This window comes from Zootermopsis nevadensis, unplaced genomic scaffold (genome assembly GCF_977971745.1).
Source record: "Zootermopsis nevadensis isolate Lab colony 2312 unplaced genomic scaffold, Znev_1.0 Znev_ptg000016l, whole genome shotgun sequence".
NCBI classification, from domain to species: Eukaryota; Metazoa; Arthropoda; class Insecta; order Blattodea; family Termopsidae; genus Zootermopsis; species Zootermopsis nevadensis.
In genome coordinates, this window is record NW_028259148.1 from 7,321,702 (window position 1) to 7,339,312 (window position 17,611).

The window sequence follows — 17,611 nt, forward strand, 5'->3', positions numbered from 1 at the left end:
ATAATGATAAATTAAATTATTACTAGCACATCTAAATATGATAATTTTCAATTAGCTGACCTTACCTTGCACAAGAGGGGAGTAAATGAATTATTATTAAAGAAACTTCAGTAAGTACTTATAGTTAATAACATGTATTGCCAATGTTAGCATTAATGTTCCTTAACCCTCATACAGACTTAAAATGAATCAAGTTGTCAGAAATCAACCATACCTTCGAGTCAGTAAAAGGAGAGAAAAGTAATCTTAACTTACTTACCTAATGTGGCCTCTGTGCTTGTTTCCGTGAGCAATGTTTATCCAGATAAGGTTCAGTGTTGCTTAATGCGACATGAAGTAATGCTCAACCATCCATTCTGTTTTGCCAAAAATGCTCCTTTACAGATGGACGTAGATGGGGATGGAAGCAGCACTTTAATTGCAATTTCACTTCAACACGCTCGGGCGAAGGCAGGCAGGCTGGCTTGTTTCATTTTAATGAAGCTTCTGTCACATTAAAGTTTAGCAACTTTTCTTCTTGGATCAGTGTTAGGCATGTCCCTGTTCTTCTTCTTTATTACGCTGTCTCCTTTACAGGAGGTTGGCAACATATTATGAACAGGATCCTTCCATCCTTTTCTCGGACTGGGACCTGTTCATATATGTTTTTTAGGCAGGTGATACAGAAGTGGTTTGTCATTGCCTTCTGTGTGTATGGAGTAATTGTTGGGATGCCACAGAGAAACTGGGGAATCACCGGAGGAAAACTTTGTGTTGCCTAGATCACAGCCTTGCCCAACACAAGTTATAAATTCGGGCACCGCCGGGAATCGAACCTGGGACCCCAGGATTACAAGGATGTCCCTGTTATTCATGAAGACGACTGCTGGATACATACACATTTTTATGCCATAAAATAAATGAAAAAAATATGCCAGAACTATAAATTTAACAAACATAATTTACTGAACAATACAGAAGACATTGGAAAGAAATGTTGAAGGATGAGCTCTGACAATAGGTCTAACAGTGGGAAGGATGATGATTATATCAGTTACTTATTTTTATTGTATTATGTCTGTACAACCAGATCTTACATATTTAATTATTAATGTATGCTGCATGTATTCATTCAATGTACATAGTTCATTGCCCATGAATGAACTGTACAAAGGTTAAAATCCACAATCACGAAATATGCTACAAGTACAAGTACTTGAATATCTTCTACAGAGAAAAATGTAAACAATTAAAATTCAACAATCATTAGTGTACAATGTTTCAACATTTAATATTAAAGCATTTGTCTTGATGAAACATATCAATCTTACCTTTCCCAGTATCCCACTGAAAGTCACAGGAAAAAATTTGCTAAATCAACTGTTAGTTTTTGTGGGGTAGGGGAACTGTAATGGTTGAAACCAAAAGTTAGATAAACCTGTATTGTTTGCACTTTTATCACAGTAATTGATAAATCCTTTTTTCTTTTAATTCACATATGAAACATTCACCACTTTTTATGTGAACCACCTAGTAACTGAAATATCTTGTAACTGCATCTTAAGGATTTATACTATTACTTACTCATATGATAGTCAATTACTATATTTACATTAGTGTTAAACTTAACTAACACTTTTTTTCAGACATTCACAAAAGAAACAACGCATTGGCACTTTCTGGGGGCAGAATGTGGCATATTAGTTGGGTTATCACATGCATACAGTAATACTGGAAAGTGATTCATTATTTCACAAGACACAAGTATCACCAGTTTGCAGCCAGTTCTAGCTACCCACCATGACACAGAAGTGAGCCCACAATCTGCTACATCAGTAATAAAGACTACTGAAGCCATTTCAACCATACTCTAGGAAGACAAAGTCAGTCATTTTAATAGGAAGAGAGGAATTTAATTAAAATGTAAACTACATGGCAATAATGAAGTACAGTGTAGGTGGCTGCATGAGAAGAAAATACATTTATCTTCTGCCACATTCTGTAATGAATCAAAATATTCTTCTACTCATAATTTATAAATGCAAGGACTATTTCAGTTGAAAATATTCAAACTTAAATTTACAATGCCAATGTGGATACTGTTTATGCATTATGGCACTACGTATATGTATGCTGTATTGACAACTTCCCCTTGTAGTGGAGACAGTTCAGATATCTGAAACATTGGCAATACCACCTACATCTATGTAGTGCTATCACCCAGAAATCCTACATCCAATGCTGAGCATGCTATACAAATATTACTGTATTTCCTTGAATTTAGGGCACACTCTTTTCACATTTCAAATTAATTAAACCAGGGTGTCTTACATTTGATGGCATCTAAGAATGTTGAAAAATTATATTGCATAACTAAAGTACAATAAAAATATTCATGTCCATATCACAAAGTTAACAACAAAGAAGATTCTGAAAGTATTAATGCAAAGATGTTTTGTTTGAATATTGAAAATTCCTATTATATGATTTTTTTCTGAAAACATTACTAAATCAAGGGTGTGTCTTACAATTGAGGAAATACAGTATTCTTCATGAAGAGGCATTTTCTGAGAAATTCCATTTCTGCTGACACATGAAGATAATACTATATATATGTACCCCTCTATAATATTTGTAATATGTTTTTCTACATATACCAGCGCCTTTCCTGTAACTTAACATTGCAGAGTGCGCTCATCTTCTGCATCACGCTAGCAAACCAAACACTGAAGGGCACAGAGGAGAGAGGAATATCAACAATACAATGATGTTCATTTAATCTGCACTTCTGTTGCTCTCTACAAATCCTCCCTCAACTTGTCAATATTTCACAGAAATACATTATATAATGACCAAATAAAAATGATATACTGAGCGTATTTGTACTCTTCATTTGGAATTACTAACAGACAAAATAATATTTCTTGCTTTTTTACTGATACAAATGTGATATGAAAATAATCAGAATATTTTTATTACATATATTTTCTATTATTTGATGACAGCTGAAAATTAGTAAATAAAAAATCATCTGCATATATTTCAGTGAAACTCAAGTTCAGTATGAAACAGTGACATGAGGTGCTTGTTATTCTTATAGGTCTTGCTATGAAAGAGGAAAGGAATAAAGAGGGGAACGAACTATAATTCCACAACAAGGAAGAGCACGTCAACAATTTGCTAACACTTGTGATCTCAACTTGTAAATGTTGGTTAACAACTCCTCATTTCAAAAACAAATGTCACAGATTCTAGAACTGCAGTCAGATAGTAGCACATATGGATTCAAGACTACCAAACAATTATATATAGATTTCTATATATATATTTATATGTATATACATATCTAAAAAAATACATTCTTGTAATCAAGAAAAAATATGGACAAGTCTTGCTAAAAGTATCCACTCTACATGTACAATATATACACACTCATCCAGTTAGCATTCTAATAGTGGCAGAGGGCAAAAATCAACAAATATAAATATGGAAGTTAAACCACTGGTTCATTATTTTCATTCAGTGGGACAGTTAACAGAAAGAAATTCTAATAACATGTTCAGTATAAAAGATTTAGTGGTAATAACTACTGAACACAATTTTCACACACAGTATATATCCTTCCAGACTTTCAGAATTCCATAAAACTGCACCAACTTTATGATATGTGACCTAGCTAAGTATGGCAGCAGACAGTTAATAAAGAAATTCATACTGTGAGTCTACGTAAGGTGACTGATAATGACTGTGTACTATAGTACCAGGAAAATGATCTTCTACTTGACTAAACTAAAGATACATTACTGGTGCTGGAGGAAGTCTACAACATACATTAAATTAGCTGCAACACTATATTTATTCTTACAATTCACACCTGTTAAAGTAGGAAGTCTTTTGTGTCATCAAGGAAATATTTTTGCATTATCTCAAACAGCAACAGCTTCTGAATGTCCTTGTAAAAGAAAAAAGGCAGCAAATTATGCTTATACAAATTTTGTAAGAACAAAAAGCAATTAAATATTCTCATAATAATTAAATTGCACTCGTGTATATAACAAAAGTGAGCAGAGAAGCAATAGAACATAGTTGCTGCTTCTCTATCGTGGATTTACCAAAGGGAAGGTAAGATTAATTTTCCTATTTCTGAACTTAAAAGTGAATGTCACTCTGAATTCAAATCATACAAATTGTTTGGGGTTCTCACAGAGGTGAAGATACTGACAGCAGATATTCTGGGTTTTGACACTGCGTCGACTTGTAGGTGGGTACCAACATTTCACAGCAACACAACACTATTTTTCAGATGTTTCTTTGAAACACTGGTACCCACCTACAAATCTGCATGGTGTCACAACCCACAAGACCACCGACAAAGTAACTTACTATTTAAATCTGTTTCTACAGTAAAGAATCAATCTCGCTTTTTGAGGCCAGTCATTTAAGATATGATTTGTATATTTTTATTGTAAAGAATAAATATAGTAAACAGCATCCAGTAACTGTTCACTCAATTCTTGGCAGGAGGTGGCTTAAATTCAACACTGCCTCCCTTACAGATGAATACAGTACTTCTTCCCTGATCCCTTAGCTCTAGCTATAACCAAGCACTTATATCAATGTTTTATAATTCTTTGCTATTAATGCAGTTATGAATATACACTCTTGACTCATATCAACCTCTACTAGGAAATGAAACTAAGATATTTAGATTCTGTTGTTCTTGTGTGTTTGAGAGTAACACCAGAATCCCATAATCTCTGCAGCTAAGTTTTCATATGTGACTTCTCATCATGGTGGCATTACTATAGTTCTCTCTCAAGTTCCTCATCCTGCAAAATTAAGAACGCTGGTCTTGGCAGGCCATAAAGAAGATGTAATAGTCATAAATATAGGCCATACAATAATGAACATTTTTTACACTTTAGAAAATAAAAATGATGTTTAACAAATGCTAATAATGTTATGCAAATAAAATACTAGTGCCTACTGGATGGGTAAAACTTAGAAAGATCACATCTATGACCTTGACCTGTCATGGCCAGTACTATAGAATTTATTCCCAAATCTACAGTTCATGACAGAACTGAAATACCTATTCCACGTATCACATTGTGCCTTATGCCTTGATATGAAATACCATCTCTCTCCTTGCACAAAGAAATCTTCCTTATAGTTATGTGAAATAACTGGCACTTTGCATTTATTTCTGTTTCAGCCATGCTGCCAGTCAGAAACTGGCATACAGTAACAAAAACAAGTTCAGAATAACCACAAAATTGTAACTCCATCCAAAGACAATTTCAGAATAACCACGAAATTGTAATTCCATCACTTAATAATACAAGGAACGTATTTATAAAAATGACACCAACTGCTGTACAAGGGAGGTCCTGAGTTTTTGCAACACTTCACCTCACTGCAGTCTGTTCTTCTATGACGTGTCCCTGCAATGAAATAGTCACTATTACTGATGTCACCGCTACTGCATCAACATCTGCCTGTTTGGCCATAATGAAAGAATCCAAAAAGCATTTACTGGTCATATTTCTATTTGTTCCTGATGGTAAGGTGTTGAAGATGATGGCCAATGCAGAACCTCCAAACCATGGCAGTGGCATGGTGTAGGATGAGGAAAGACCTCAAAGCTGCAATCCATGGAACTTATCCAAAAACATGTTCCTGGACTAAGGGTCTGACAGGCTGCGAGAATTAAGTTTTTCTTGTTGTGATGGCGATTATGAACATGAATGTCTTGTAGGATGTTGTGACGTACAGTTTGGTAAAGTTAATTTACGTTTCACAGGTGCTTGCTGCCTCTTGTCATCAGGGTGATGAGCAAGCTGTGGACAAGGAACTGGTTTGAGATAGAGAACCAAGATACAGGATCCTTGTGTGCAATTTATTCATCACCCTGATGATGAAGGCAGCAAGCACCTCTGAAGCATCAGTAAACTTCTACCAGACTACATGGAACAACATTTCATAAGAGTCACCTTCATAAGGATTTTCTGTTTTTCTGTGTGTTCTGTCTCTTATTTGGCTAGAAAGGCTTGAGATTATTGTCTTTCGTATCCCTGATGCCAAATGGCCAATTTTCCCTTAAAATTCTTATGAGGTAAACCCTGTGCCACAGTACTTTAATTCCCATGTTCAACATGTAACTATAAAATATTCAATTTTAATTTTTAAAAATATATAACTCTGTTACAGCCGCTCATTTAAAATAAACTGTGCAGCATACACAAAACAAATTTTCTCATAAATTTAGGGGTAGCATCCTGGTGTGATAAGTGATAAATAAATATACATAATGAAATTACCACTGACACACCTGTTTGAATGAAAACGTTAATCACTACACCTGCAGGTACTGTTCTTAGTATAATGGATGCAAACATCTGTTAAACCAAGAAAAAATCCAGAAGATGGCCATACAGGCTGAAATATACAGTGCACTGATTAATGTTTTAATAAAAACAAGGGCATGTTGATGGTAATTTTATTTATATTATTTACTTACCAAATTTTCTCATATTCACTGTACACATCTGGTCTCCACACAGTCAATTTCTTGGATATCCAGCAGCTGAATTTGTGACCCTCTTAATTAATCCAGTGTCTTACCTCATTTACAGATAAAGGATTTATATGAACTCAAATTTTAATTTGTTAGCCTATATTATAAACAGAAACCTTAATAATGAGAAGTGTCTTAGATCTTAACAGAAATTGGCAAACATAAGAAATGGGATGAATTGAATATTGCTGAGTCAGCTACAGTGCTGTCCCCATATTACTCTTATGGATCAACAAGTCATACAGTGGATATGGTGCTAGTCTTTAGACATTAGTTCTCTGAATTAATTTAATATGGCTCTGAAGTATTCCACACAAGGAAACCAAACATGAGATATTCCTTCTTCGATATTCACTATGTTCAATCTTTGTCTTTTCCTTATTTTAGGAGAAAAGATATACTTATGTCACTGCATATATAACTCTGAACCAAAAGTTTGACTATCGTGTAACTTTCATTATCATCAGTGGCCAGTTCACCTTCAAGTTTTTAATTCCCTACCATCAACGATTTTAATATTATGGCCCTGACAACTTCTGAGATGAGAGTGACAGAAATACTATTCAATGTATAGCCTTGAAATGTGTTCATATCTTTGAAAAATACTGGAACTATTATAACATTATTTTTTCTTTCATTTTGTGTGTGTGTATATATAACACGAATTAACAACACGGACACTATGTGAACTCCATGTCTGTTTTTTATTTTATACTAGTAACCACTGCACCACATGTGAAATTCTAGCACAAATGAAAAAAACAAGATTATGTCTGGCAACATACAGGTACTGGAAATACAATTAGCAAAAATCATGAACAGAAATATATATATATACATATAAAAAAGTAGGATATATACTTATTAACTTATATTTATGTATGCACATGGAAAGCAGCATGTATCATAGTGCCTTCTCTGAATGTACTGTTAAAATAAATACTTTATGCACAAAATATTCAGTACTCACCTAGTAAGTTTGTCCATAACACCTTTTATTCTAGTCTCTGTTACTGCAGGTAACAACTTCTGAACCATTTCACGCACAAACAAATCACTGATTCCTGGACTGGCACGTTCTGCTAATTCAAATGCATTCTTTAGCTCTTCAATTGCATCTGTCTTATGGGAAGACTCGGGACCTCGGGCATTATAAAGATGCCGTCTCTGAAGCTACAGTGAACCAAAATATTTTGTTTATAACTTATTCTTGTATGCACATACTGACATAATTCAAGCACCTTTACACTTTCAAATGAATATGTTCAATCCACTATAAAATACCTATTTTACATTGTACTAAAGAATAAGTTTCAAATTTTATCTATTTGGGAAGTCACATTTCTTATGAAGCTTACTATAATGCAAAAATTGCATGCATATACACACACACACACACACACATCACTCTCTATTAATGATACATCATCATCATCATCATCATCATCATCCATCATACTGCCTGTTACTGACCATGTAACCATATTAAAGTGAAAATCAAAACAATGTAAACAAAAAATGACAGTACCAGACTGAATACAGTATCTTCATCTTTCTAACTCACCTCTGAAATAAGAGGGTAGATAACACCAGACAGACACGGAGACCGCACGTGGCTGGGTTTGCTGCTGCTACTACTGCTATTTGTGTTGGCATCCCGGCCCCTCTGAACAGGTTTCTTCTCTCCGCTTTCTCCAAGCTCTCCCCGATGATCCAATGGACCCATTTCCTTCGAAGTACGTTTTTCCCTACTATGAGCTTCCTTAGTCTCCCTTTCTCGTTCTCTGTCTCTGTCCTTACGGTTGTCCACGATGGGAGCTGCTGGAGCTGCTGTGTGGGGTCGTGACTGGAACACAGACCTCCTTTCAGAAATTGACTTGTGAATGCAATAAAACCAATCATTCCATGAAAAATTTAAACTTCACTTAAAATGGATATAAACTACAATTTAACAGCACAATGATCACATTCTGATTTTCACTCTTAAAAATGGGCATCATATATGAAATTTTTTTTAACATAAATATGGTATTTGTGGTTATTACATAAACTTCGCAGTGGCACTATATTTCACTGAGTTTCATACGAAAGTGTCTGTCATTCCTCTAAAAATTTCTGATCATCTATTATGACAGTAAAAGTTGTAATTATGAAGGTCAAAGTTAAAATAGGCTCTGTCTTATTACTGTCTTTCTGTACATGAGATCAAGTACAAGTATTCCATTTCATGAAATAAGAACTTTTAATCCTGTGGAGTGTTTTAAGTTACATATCTAAAGATATCAAGAGCCTAAAAGTGCTCAGAAAAATAAATTTTACTTCCACTGCTTCGTACATTGCAATTCATGCCTATAAAACCTCCAAATCATAAAAAATCCGAAAACTGACATTTTTAAAATTAGCAATACCTTCCTATATTCTATATTCAAGACAAGTCTACTTATGATTTGTAATTAACTCCTTCACTGCGTAATTTTTGCCATAAAAACATCTTGGCTGCGTAAGTAAATCTGAATTATGCTTTTAAATAAAATAAGCAAAAGCTTCTACATGTTGTCAAGGGAGACCTACCTACTCTTCCAGGATAAAGAGTTGTGCATAAATGTGAGATCTGCAGTCCAACTAAGTTTAAACTTTCAATAACTCAAGTTCCACAGAGTCTGGCTGCAAACATGCCTCACAATATTGTGAGCTTTGCAGCAAAAGAGTTAAAGATATATTTGCAACTTCACATGTAAGTCTTCATGCTTCCTATTACTAACCGGTGTGGCCTTTTCACTCCTGTAATGGTTTAGATTTGAATCTTTTGGAGGAGATTTTGTTTGTGGAGGTCCTGAACCATTCTGAACCTTCTGAGGAATCTTATGGTTTGGAGGTTCATCGTTAGGTGGTTTTATGGAGTGTGGGCCTTTAACTGTCATGATCCATGGCTCATCCAAATCACTGTCTTGTTTTGATTCTTCTCTGTAAAAATAGTATATATTAAACAAACACAGGTATTGTATTTAAACACCATAACGTAAAGTGATATGACAAGCAGTCGGAGCCCCATGCATTCTTGATCTCAGTCTTAGATGGGAAACTACCACTTCCCACCCTAATGCTACTATTATTCCCATACTTCATAAAAAAAATGTGAAAGAATATCCCATATTCGGATAGGGATTCATTCTTTATAACAGTTCTCATTTCAAAAATGTAATGCATAAAATCCATTTTTATGATATACTGGAGGAGGAATTACAGAACATGATGGACAAGTTAGTGGAAACAGGTAGAGAGTATGGAATGGAAATCAACATTGAAAAATCAAAGGTAATGAGGATAGCACCGAGAGCAGAACCACTGAACGTTGTAGTTGGAAACCAACAGCTGGAGAATGTGGAGCACTTCAAGTACTTGGGAAGCATAATCACGACGGATGCTCTATGCACCAAGGAGGTAAAAGCAAGGATAGCCATGGCCAAGGCAGCCTTCGTCAAGAAGAGGATACTTCTCACTAGCAAGTTGGGCTTGGAGATGAAGAAGAAACTAGTGAAGTGTTACATATGGAGCAGAGACTTGGACACTCAGGAAGAAGGAACAGAAATACCTGGAGAGTTTTGAAATGTGGTGTTGGAGAAGAATAGAGAAGATCAGGTGGCCGGATCGAGTGACCAACGAAGAAGTATTGAGGTGAGTCAACGAGCAAAGAAACATTCTGCAGGCGATTACACGAAGGAAAGCTAACTGGCTGGGACATATTATGAGAAGGAATGGATTACTGAGTGATATCATCGAAGGCCAAGTTGAAGGAAAGCGAGGACTGGGAAGAAGACTGATACAGCTAACCGACGATCTTAAACAAGGAAAGAAGATGAAGTTTCAGGATTTGAAACGAGAAGCTGAGAATAGGGAAAACTGGCGAACTCTTTTTGGGCAGAATAATGGACCTGTCGTCAGACAGAACACTAAATAATAATAATGCACTCTGCTAACTAAATCCAGGGCATTTAATACCGACAGTACTCCAACAGTTGAACTACCAAAACAAAAAGGTCAATTTTAAAGATTAACTACAGAGATAACACACACACTGTCTAACCTAGGAATATGATAATGTGTTGCTTAACAAAATCCAGTCAATTGAATCTCAAACTGTAGAAGACACAAAGTAATTTACACTGTTCAAGAAGGAATTTACAGGTTTAACCTTAAATTCCCTCCACCCTCTGAAATGGCTGAAACAAGATGAAAAAAGTAACCTCTTCCTGATAACGCTTAGTTACAAAAGTAAAGTTTAATGATTCAAAGACTTACTAACATGTCTGTCAAGAGTACAGGTGACTCGTAAATAAAACGTCGCTTTTATTGACTGATTTTTCTCCCCTCCTACAACCTCTTCACACTTTCCACTAAAATTTAATTTTGGCAATGCTATTTACTTTTACAGAATCAGATATATAGGCAAAAATGGCAGCACTTTAGGTCCCTACACAGAACTCTTTTAATTGTTATTATGCATAATTTATGATCATTATGTCTTATGTAACATCAGTTTAATGTTTATTTTAAAAAAATATGAATAACTTTGGATACTTACGAATCAGAATTTTCTGATTCTGTTTCACTTTCTTCACTCCTTTGAGACTTCCATTTTTTATATCGATCTATAAGGTCAATTAAATAGGAATTTTTCTTTGCTTTTCTAATAAATGGAAACTTGAGCAATTCTTTAGCTGTTGGTCTCTGAAAGTAAAAAAAGAAAACAAATATTAAATAACATGACAAATACAGTTTATCATGTAACTTACAGGTCCTTTGTGAAAAAGTAGGTTTAACTATTCCTCTTAAAATTCTGAACAGAAGATGACCTCCAGATATGGATATACTGAATTCACAGTTGCAAACAGCTGATAAAGGGTGGTCTTCCAGTTCTGGGGATAATACTCCCTCACCATAAAAATGTTAAACAGGGCCCCATACCTACAAACACAGAAATTAACCTTCAGGTCCCATGAAGGTGGGGAATTCCTTGACCAGCACAACAAATGTCAGTTTCTCAAGGAGGACTTTACTCCATGGAGTTAGATAGGAAATAAATACAAGCGTCAAACAATTATAGTTCCAATAAAAACTTGGAAAACTATTGACTCCATACTCAACACACACAATTAAATGATACTTACATTTTCAGGATCCTTATTGAGGCAAGCTTCTACAAACTCTTTAAACTGTTTTGTGTAATTTCCTGTGAGTTGTGGGGGATTATTTTTAGGGATTAGGAAAAGTACCCTCATGGGGTGAAGCTCTGAGTTGGGGGGTTCTCCCTTGGCAAGTTCAATGGCTGTAATTCCTAGTGACCAGATATCAGCCTGTAACAATAAAATCATACCTCAACAGAAATTAAAAAAAATACTACTTATCTAAAAGGGTTGAAACATTACAGGTAGTACATATCTTCTATTCACAAGTGATTAACTAAAATTGACTTTTAACTGACTGATTAAATTTACCATCAGATACAGAGACACTTCATGCAAAACCACAACATGATGTTGCTGGTAGCCCGTCCGTTGCTTTGCGTCACTACAGGCCACCAGCAACACCACACTACCTGCTGTTTCTTATTTGACTTCACAGATATGGGAACTGAGTCTGTTGCAAAACTGAAGTAAATAAGACGCAAAATTGACATAGATCTGATCAGAGAACCTCTAAGTAGGTGTGTTCCTAATACACGGATGCTGCTGAGCTTTCAAAAGTGGCATACATGTCATAAACTGCACATGATGGCATGCTTATGAGACTAATAATAGTGTATCATCAAAGAAATACAGTAATTTTGAGCGTAATATGTCATAATGAGAGACAAACAAAAGACCCCATACAAGGTACGAGCTTTACTAGAAAAATATTCTGCAAACCTTAAATGGGAAAAAGTACTGTGTTATACAATCACAACAAATAAACTAAGTGACACAAAACATGTATGAAACACATTACAACCAGGAAACCCCTCAATCTATGACTGCAAGATATTGTTAGTTAATTACATGTGTGTTCATAAATTATACCCTTATCTTTGGGTTACAATTATACTTGAAGAATATACAGTTATCACTTTCAACAAAATGTCATGGTGGTATAGGAAACAGTTGTACCTTGGAGTCATAAGCTGACTGCTTGATGACTTCTGGAGCCATCCAAAATGGTGTTCCAACAAACGTATTCCTCTTGCTGGTGGTGTTTGTGAGTTGCCCTGCCACTCCAAAGTCTGCTAGTTTAACATCACCCATTTCACTCAACAAAACATTGGCAGCTGAAAAAATTAAATCAAAATGCTAACAGAAACTCTACACATAGCAACCGTTTACACTCTTTTGTGCAAAATAAGCTGTTTGGGCTAAATTTGATACTTTGATCACAAAAATGACAGTTATAAAGCTGTAATATAATCAGATTCTTCATATTATCAATTATTTTTTGTCTGTTTTAAATAATGATGAGATAAACTTTTATCCACTTATAAAGACATCATATTCTCACATTACAGTTAACAAAAGATATTAAGAATACAAAATAAATAAATAAAATTTGGTTCAAAATTCAAAACACACTAGTTTCTTTTTCTTCCTCTTATGCTCTGCAAAAATATTAATCCATCATGGCTGAATCCCACCTTCCTTCAGTGAGTTGTTCCATTATATCATCCAGTTGATCAAGTTCATGATATGCAGTACACAACTTTACTCTTGATCTCCAAAATAGCAAAAAAAGGTAAAAGGTTTACTTCCCCACCTCTGTTACATAGCAATGCCTTGATTTTGATGCAAACTGTCCAACTGTACCTTTGATGTCCCTGTGCAGTTTTCTTTCACTATGCAGATAGTCTAGACCCTTGAGAACTTCTCTGAGTATAATGGCAATATGCATTTCTTCAAAATTTCCAGCTTTCATGAGATCCAATGCTGAACCTCCTCCCAAATACTCCATAATAATCCATAGCTTTGTGCCCTAAAATGTAACAGATAAATACAATAAACATTACAATAACTATACAAGAGCAACCATTTCTGAAGGATCATTATTAATGAATATTTTCAACAAATGACTGATAGTGAGATTTTAGGTTGTCACAGTGATGAGTAAGAAGATGGCTGCCTTCTGGATTGTTGCACTGTGTAGTCCAGAAGAAGTTTACCAACATTTCAGAGGTACTAGTTACATCTGAAACACTGTTATACTTTATGAAAGACTCTCAGGTTTCAAGCCGCATCAGGTGGCTGAGTGGTGAATAAACCATACCATCTGGCAACATTTCGAGAACAATCTCTTCTTTCATCCTCAGGGCTGCTGTGTACCATGATTCATGATTAATTTATTGACCATTCTAACTCCTCGAGTATCACAGTGAAATTACATACACACCAACATATACACTTAACTTTAATATTGTTATACAAATGATGCACAATCATCAAAGACCTGATCAAAAAACAAGCTTTAATACTTCAAAGAAGGAAAAAGAGAAGGCAATTTAATTGGGCCTCGTGCTGATGAACGAGGTACACCCGGAAGATGGATGTGTTGAGTTGTTGCTTTGTGTAGCCTGGTACAAGTGTACCAACGTTTCAGAAGTGGAGGGCAATAACCCTGTTGTTGGAAGCAGCCATGGTCAGAGGGCCCAGATTTTAAACTGGGACATTCTGAATAGTTAACCTTTACACTGTGATGTTCGGTTCACAGGATGTAATTTCAAGATTTGTTGCCACTGTTTAATGGTATAATCCAAGCCTTACACAGGAATCAAAATTAGACAAAACTTTTTCCTGTGTGTGTGTGTGTGTGTGTGTGGGGGGGGGGGGGGGTCTGTGGTCCCAAGAATACCAAATGAAAACTAGGGTCAAATTCCCAAGGACCCTCAGTTACTGTGGGGTCAAAATTCTGGGGCGAATAATAACGCTTTCGAACTGCTTATGTTACATAGCGTCAAATAAATTTAGTTTGGTGGTTGTGAATTTTATATATTACCAAATATATTCGGCAGAATGTACCTAGTGATCTGTTTGTATGTATTTTTGCTACCGCGGGCCACAAACATTATTTCAAGCATTCACCAAACTTGCAAACAACTCACACAGAAAATTTCAATTCAAAAACTGAAGGCAAGTTTACAGCACAAAACCCCCACCAACATAGCATGACTATGTACACAGTTATCGCCATGAAACATAAAAGTAAATATAGATAAGAGTAGTAGGCCAGCAGTGAACTACATTTACTGACATGTTGAGTTGCAATGTACTGCATCCACACATCAGAAGAAATCTGCCACCCTGCTTTGTAGTTTTCTGCCTAAGGCCTAGGAGTTCCTATGGCTCCTAGTGATGAGGAAAGAAGAATAATGTGAGCTACTGATACCCATAATCTAACTAATCATAAGTAATGTAATACTAACCTTGAGATAGGAGCCAAAGTATTTGGTAACAAAAGGGCTGTCGCATTGTGATAACACCATGATCTCCTGCTGAATATCTTCGATTTCATCTTCTGCCTCTTCAAGGTCTATTATTTTGATAGCTACCACTTGTTGTGTTCTATTGTCGATACCTTTGAATACTTCGCCAAACGATCCTTTGCCTATTCGTTCTTGTTTCGTGAAGATCAGTTCAGGGTCCACCTTCTGGAACAAACACACAGTGTTACGGTACTGGTTTTCCAATTACAATACACTCTGAAGGATAACACACACAAATACAAGGAGATTACAGAATTTCAGCTTTTTTTAAAGGTTCATTACCGTGTTCGCAGAACCATCCGTAATACTAAGATTTGAGATTTAGACGGTGGAAAAGATGATTATGATGTTCTTATGTGTTTTGGCGCCGTGAATGCTTCAGCCCTGAAGATGTTCACATTATATTTCTCCGAAACACTGGCATCTACTGACGAGTCTACACGACGCCAAAACCCAGATCACCACCATCAATCTTTATATTATCCTCCCATGTACGCCTGTTTTTCGAAATCACTCCCTTCCATTCTGGTTTTACGACTAAAATTATGCATGAATTTCTCATCTTCCCCACGCGTATTGCGTGACCCACCTCAGCCCCCTCGATAATACTGGTGAAGTTGCAAAATTACGAAAATCCTTCTTATGTAACTCTTATCATCCTGTCATTTTATATGATATGAACTATCATGTTCACATACACACGAACGAATTTATTTTATAAACCAAACTTAGCCTAAAAAAGGATTAACGCTTTATTTCTGTGTTTAAATAAATCTGATAAATTGACAAGGAAAGTGAACCTATTCGTTCAGAAGATTTACGATACCGTATCCTACCCGAATTATTTATTGTTTTCTGTAAATAGTGAATTCAGTCAGCACAAATCATTTATAACTATTTTACAGCTTTTTATGCACACAATCTTCCTCCAGAGACTTTGACCCGTTATCACTTTGAAATGACATCATCTAGGCCACGAGAAAAAATAATAACCTATCCGTGATCTACACCAAAGAAGATTATCCCATGTATTCCAAATTAAAAGAAGTTGAACATGAAAAAGAAGAAAAACAAAGGAAATAGAACATCCGGAAATATTCCTATTCTTCTTACCCGTCTGAAACAAAGAACGGTCATTACATTAAAGTTTCTTTATCTCAGGTTCATTTCAACTACAAGGGCGGAAGCTAATTAAGCTTCGTGCTGGGCAGAGGCTACTTAAGCGTACACAGAAATTCACTTTCGTCTTCAGGAGGGATAACATTACAGACATCAGTTCTGTAACAGCGAAATGTCTGCGTATTTTAACCGTCCATATTCAACCACTGTACGGAAAATGGACACAACCCGATATAATTCCAACATTTTATCATTAGTCTTGCGGGAATATTTATGATTTACTGCCAGTAAAATCAAACAGAAGTTCAAGAAATAGAATATGCACTTCTCCAAACAGAATGCCTCTCCAACTTTGTTTAAAACAAGTACACGATCCCGCTTTGTGTTCATGACACCACCCCACTCAATATACCGGCAAATGATCTCTTTTGCAGAGTGAGAGCCCAAGCTACGTGTTCGTCTTGCACAGGCCTAATTAAATTACACAAATGCTATTAGCTGCAGATGTACGAACCAATACAACACCTTCGTAAACCAATTACTGTACCTCAAATTAGATTACACCCACTGAGCTGGACTCATAGTTCACATATTTTCAGGGGGTTTACACCCGCTGGTGACGATGTACTGACATTCACAAAAAGAATCACAGTTCAGTACCGGGGGGGGGGGGGGGGGGGGGGGGTTTAACAGAACGAGCCAAATGATATTTCGAATGGATGAAAAAAACTCAAAAGGAAATTGGACGAGCATTCCTATGCGCTTTCTGGGTGACCCTTCGACTATACGAGGTGCGATCGGAAAGTTTCAAGACTGTGTCAATAGAGGGCGAACCGGATGTAGTATGAACTTCTGCCTTTAGGGGGTGCGGCCTACATTCATAGTGAATCAGTGTGCCAGCCGGCATCATCGAATTAGCATTTGTTTCTTAGTTACGGGCGTTTTGGTAGTGCATTACACCGACCCTCCTGAGATTTCGGAATGGCGTGTGCATCAAATTTTGCCAAAGACTCGCCAAAACGGCTACGGAAACCTATGAAATGCTAAAGCAAGCATTTGGGGAGTCCGCAATGGGTCGTGCACAAACGTTTGTGTGGCATTCACGTTTTAAAAATGGCCGAACCTCTGTCGATGATGACGAGCGTTCTGGACGACCATCTTCGAGCACAACGCCCGAAAATGTTACGAAGATTCGGCAGGCCATTCACGAAGATCGACGTCGTACCATCAACGACTTGTGCGACATTGTTGGGATAGGCTATGGGACCTGTCAGCTGATTCTAAAGGAAGAACTCCACATGCGACGCATCGCAGCCAAGTTTGTGCCAAGGCTCCTGTCTGAGGACCAGAAGCAGAATCGACTTCTCGTTTGTCAGGAGCTCAAAGATCTTGCCGGATCGCCGGATTTAGCTCCGTGTGACTTCTTCCTCTTCCCA

General features: G+C 36.3%; 1 protein-coding gene across 9 annotated transcripts in view; it reads right to left on the minus strand.

Annotated features, from left to right (window-relative positions):
- Nucleotides 1-1,024: 1,024 nt before the first annotated feature.
- Nucleotides 1,025-17,611, minus strand: part of GckIII (Germinal centre kinase III) — a 60,436-nt gene continuing 43,849 nt past the window's right edge. For 6 of the 9 annotated variants that reach the window (XM_087349548.1, XM_087349546.1, XM_087349547.1 and 3 more), the window contains 9 exons: nucleotides 14,997-15,221; nucleotides 13,387-13,552; nucleotides 12,700-12,857; nucleotides 11,725-11,910; nucleotides 11,139-11,284; nucleotides 9,319-9,520; nucleotides 8,121-8,402; nucleotides 7,527-7,729; nucleotides 5,430-5,819 (listed from right to left, as the gene is read on the minus strand). In XM_087349548.1, coding sequence (XP_087205674.1) covers nucleotides 5,777-5,819; nucleotides 7,527-7,729; nucleotides 8,121-8,402; nucleotides 9,319-9,520; nucleotides 11,139-11,284; nucleotides 11,725-11,910; nucleotides 12,700-12,857; nucleotides 13,387-13,552; nucleotides 14,997-15,221 — 1,611 coding nt within the window. In that variant the 3' untranslated portion in view covers nucleotides 5,430-5,776. The other 3 variants (XM_087349549.1, XM_087349545.1, XM_022080116.2) reach the window with 2 other exon arrangements.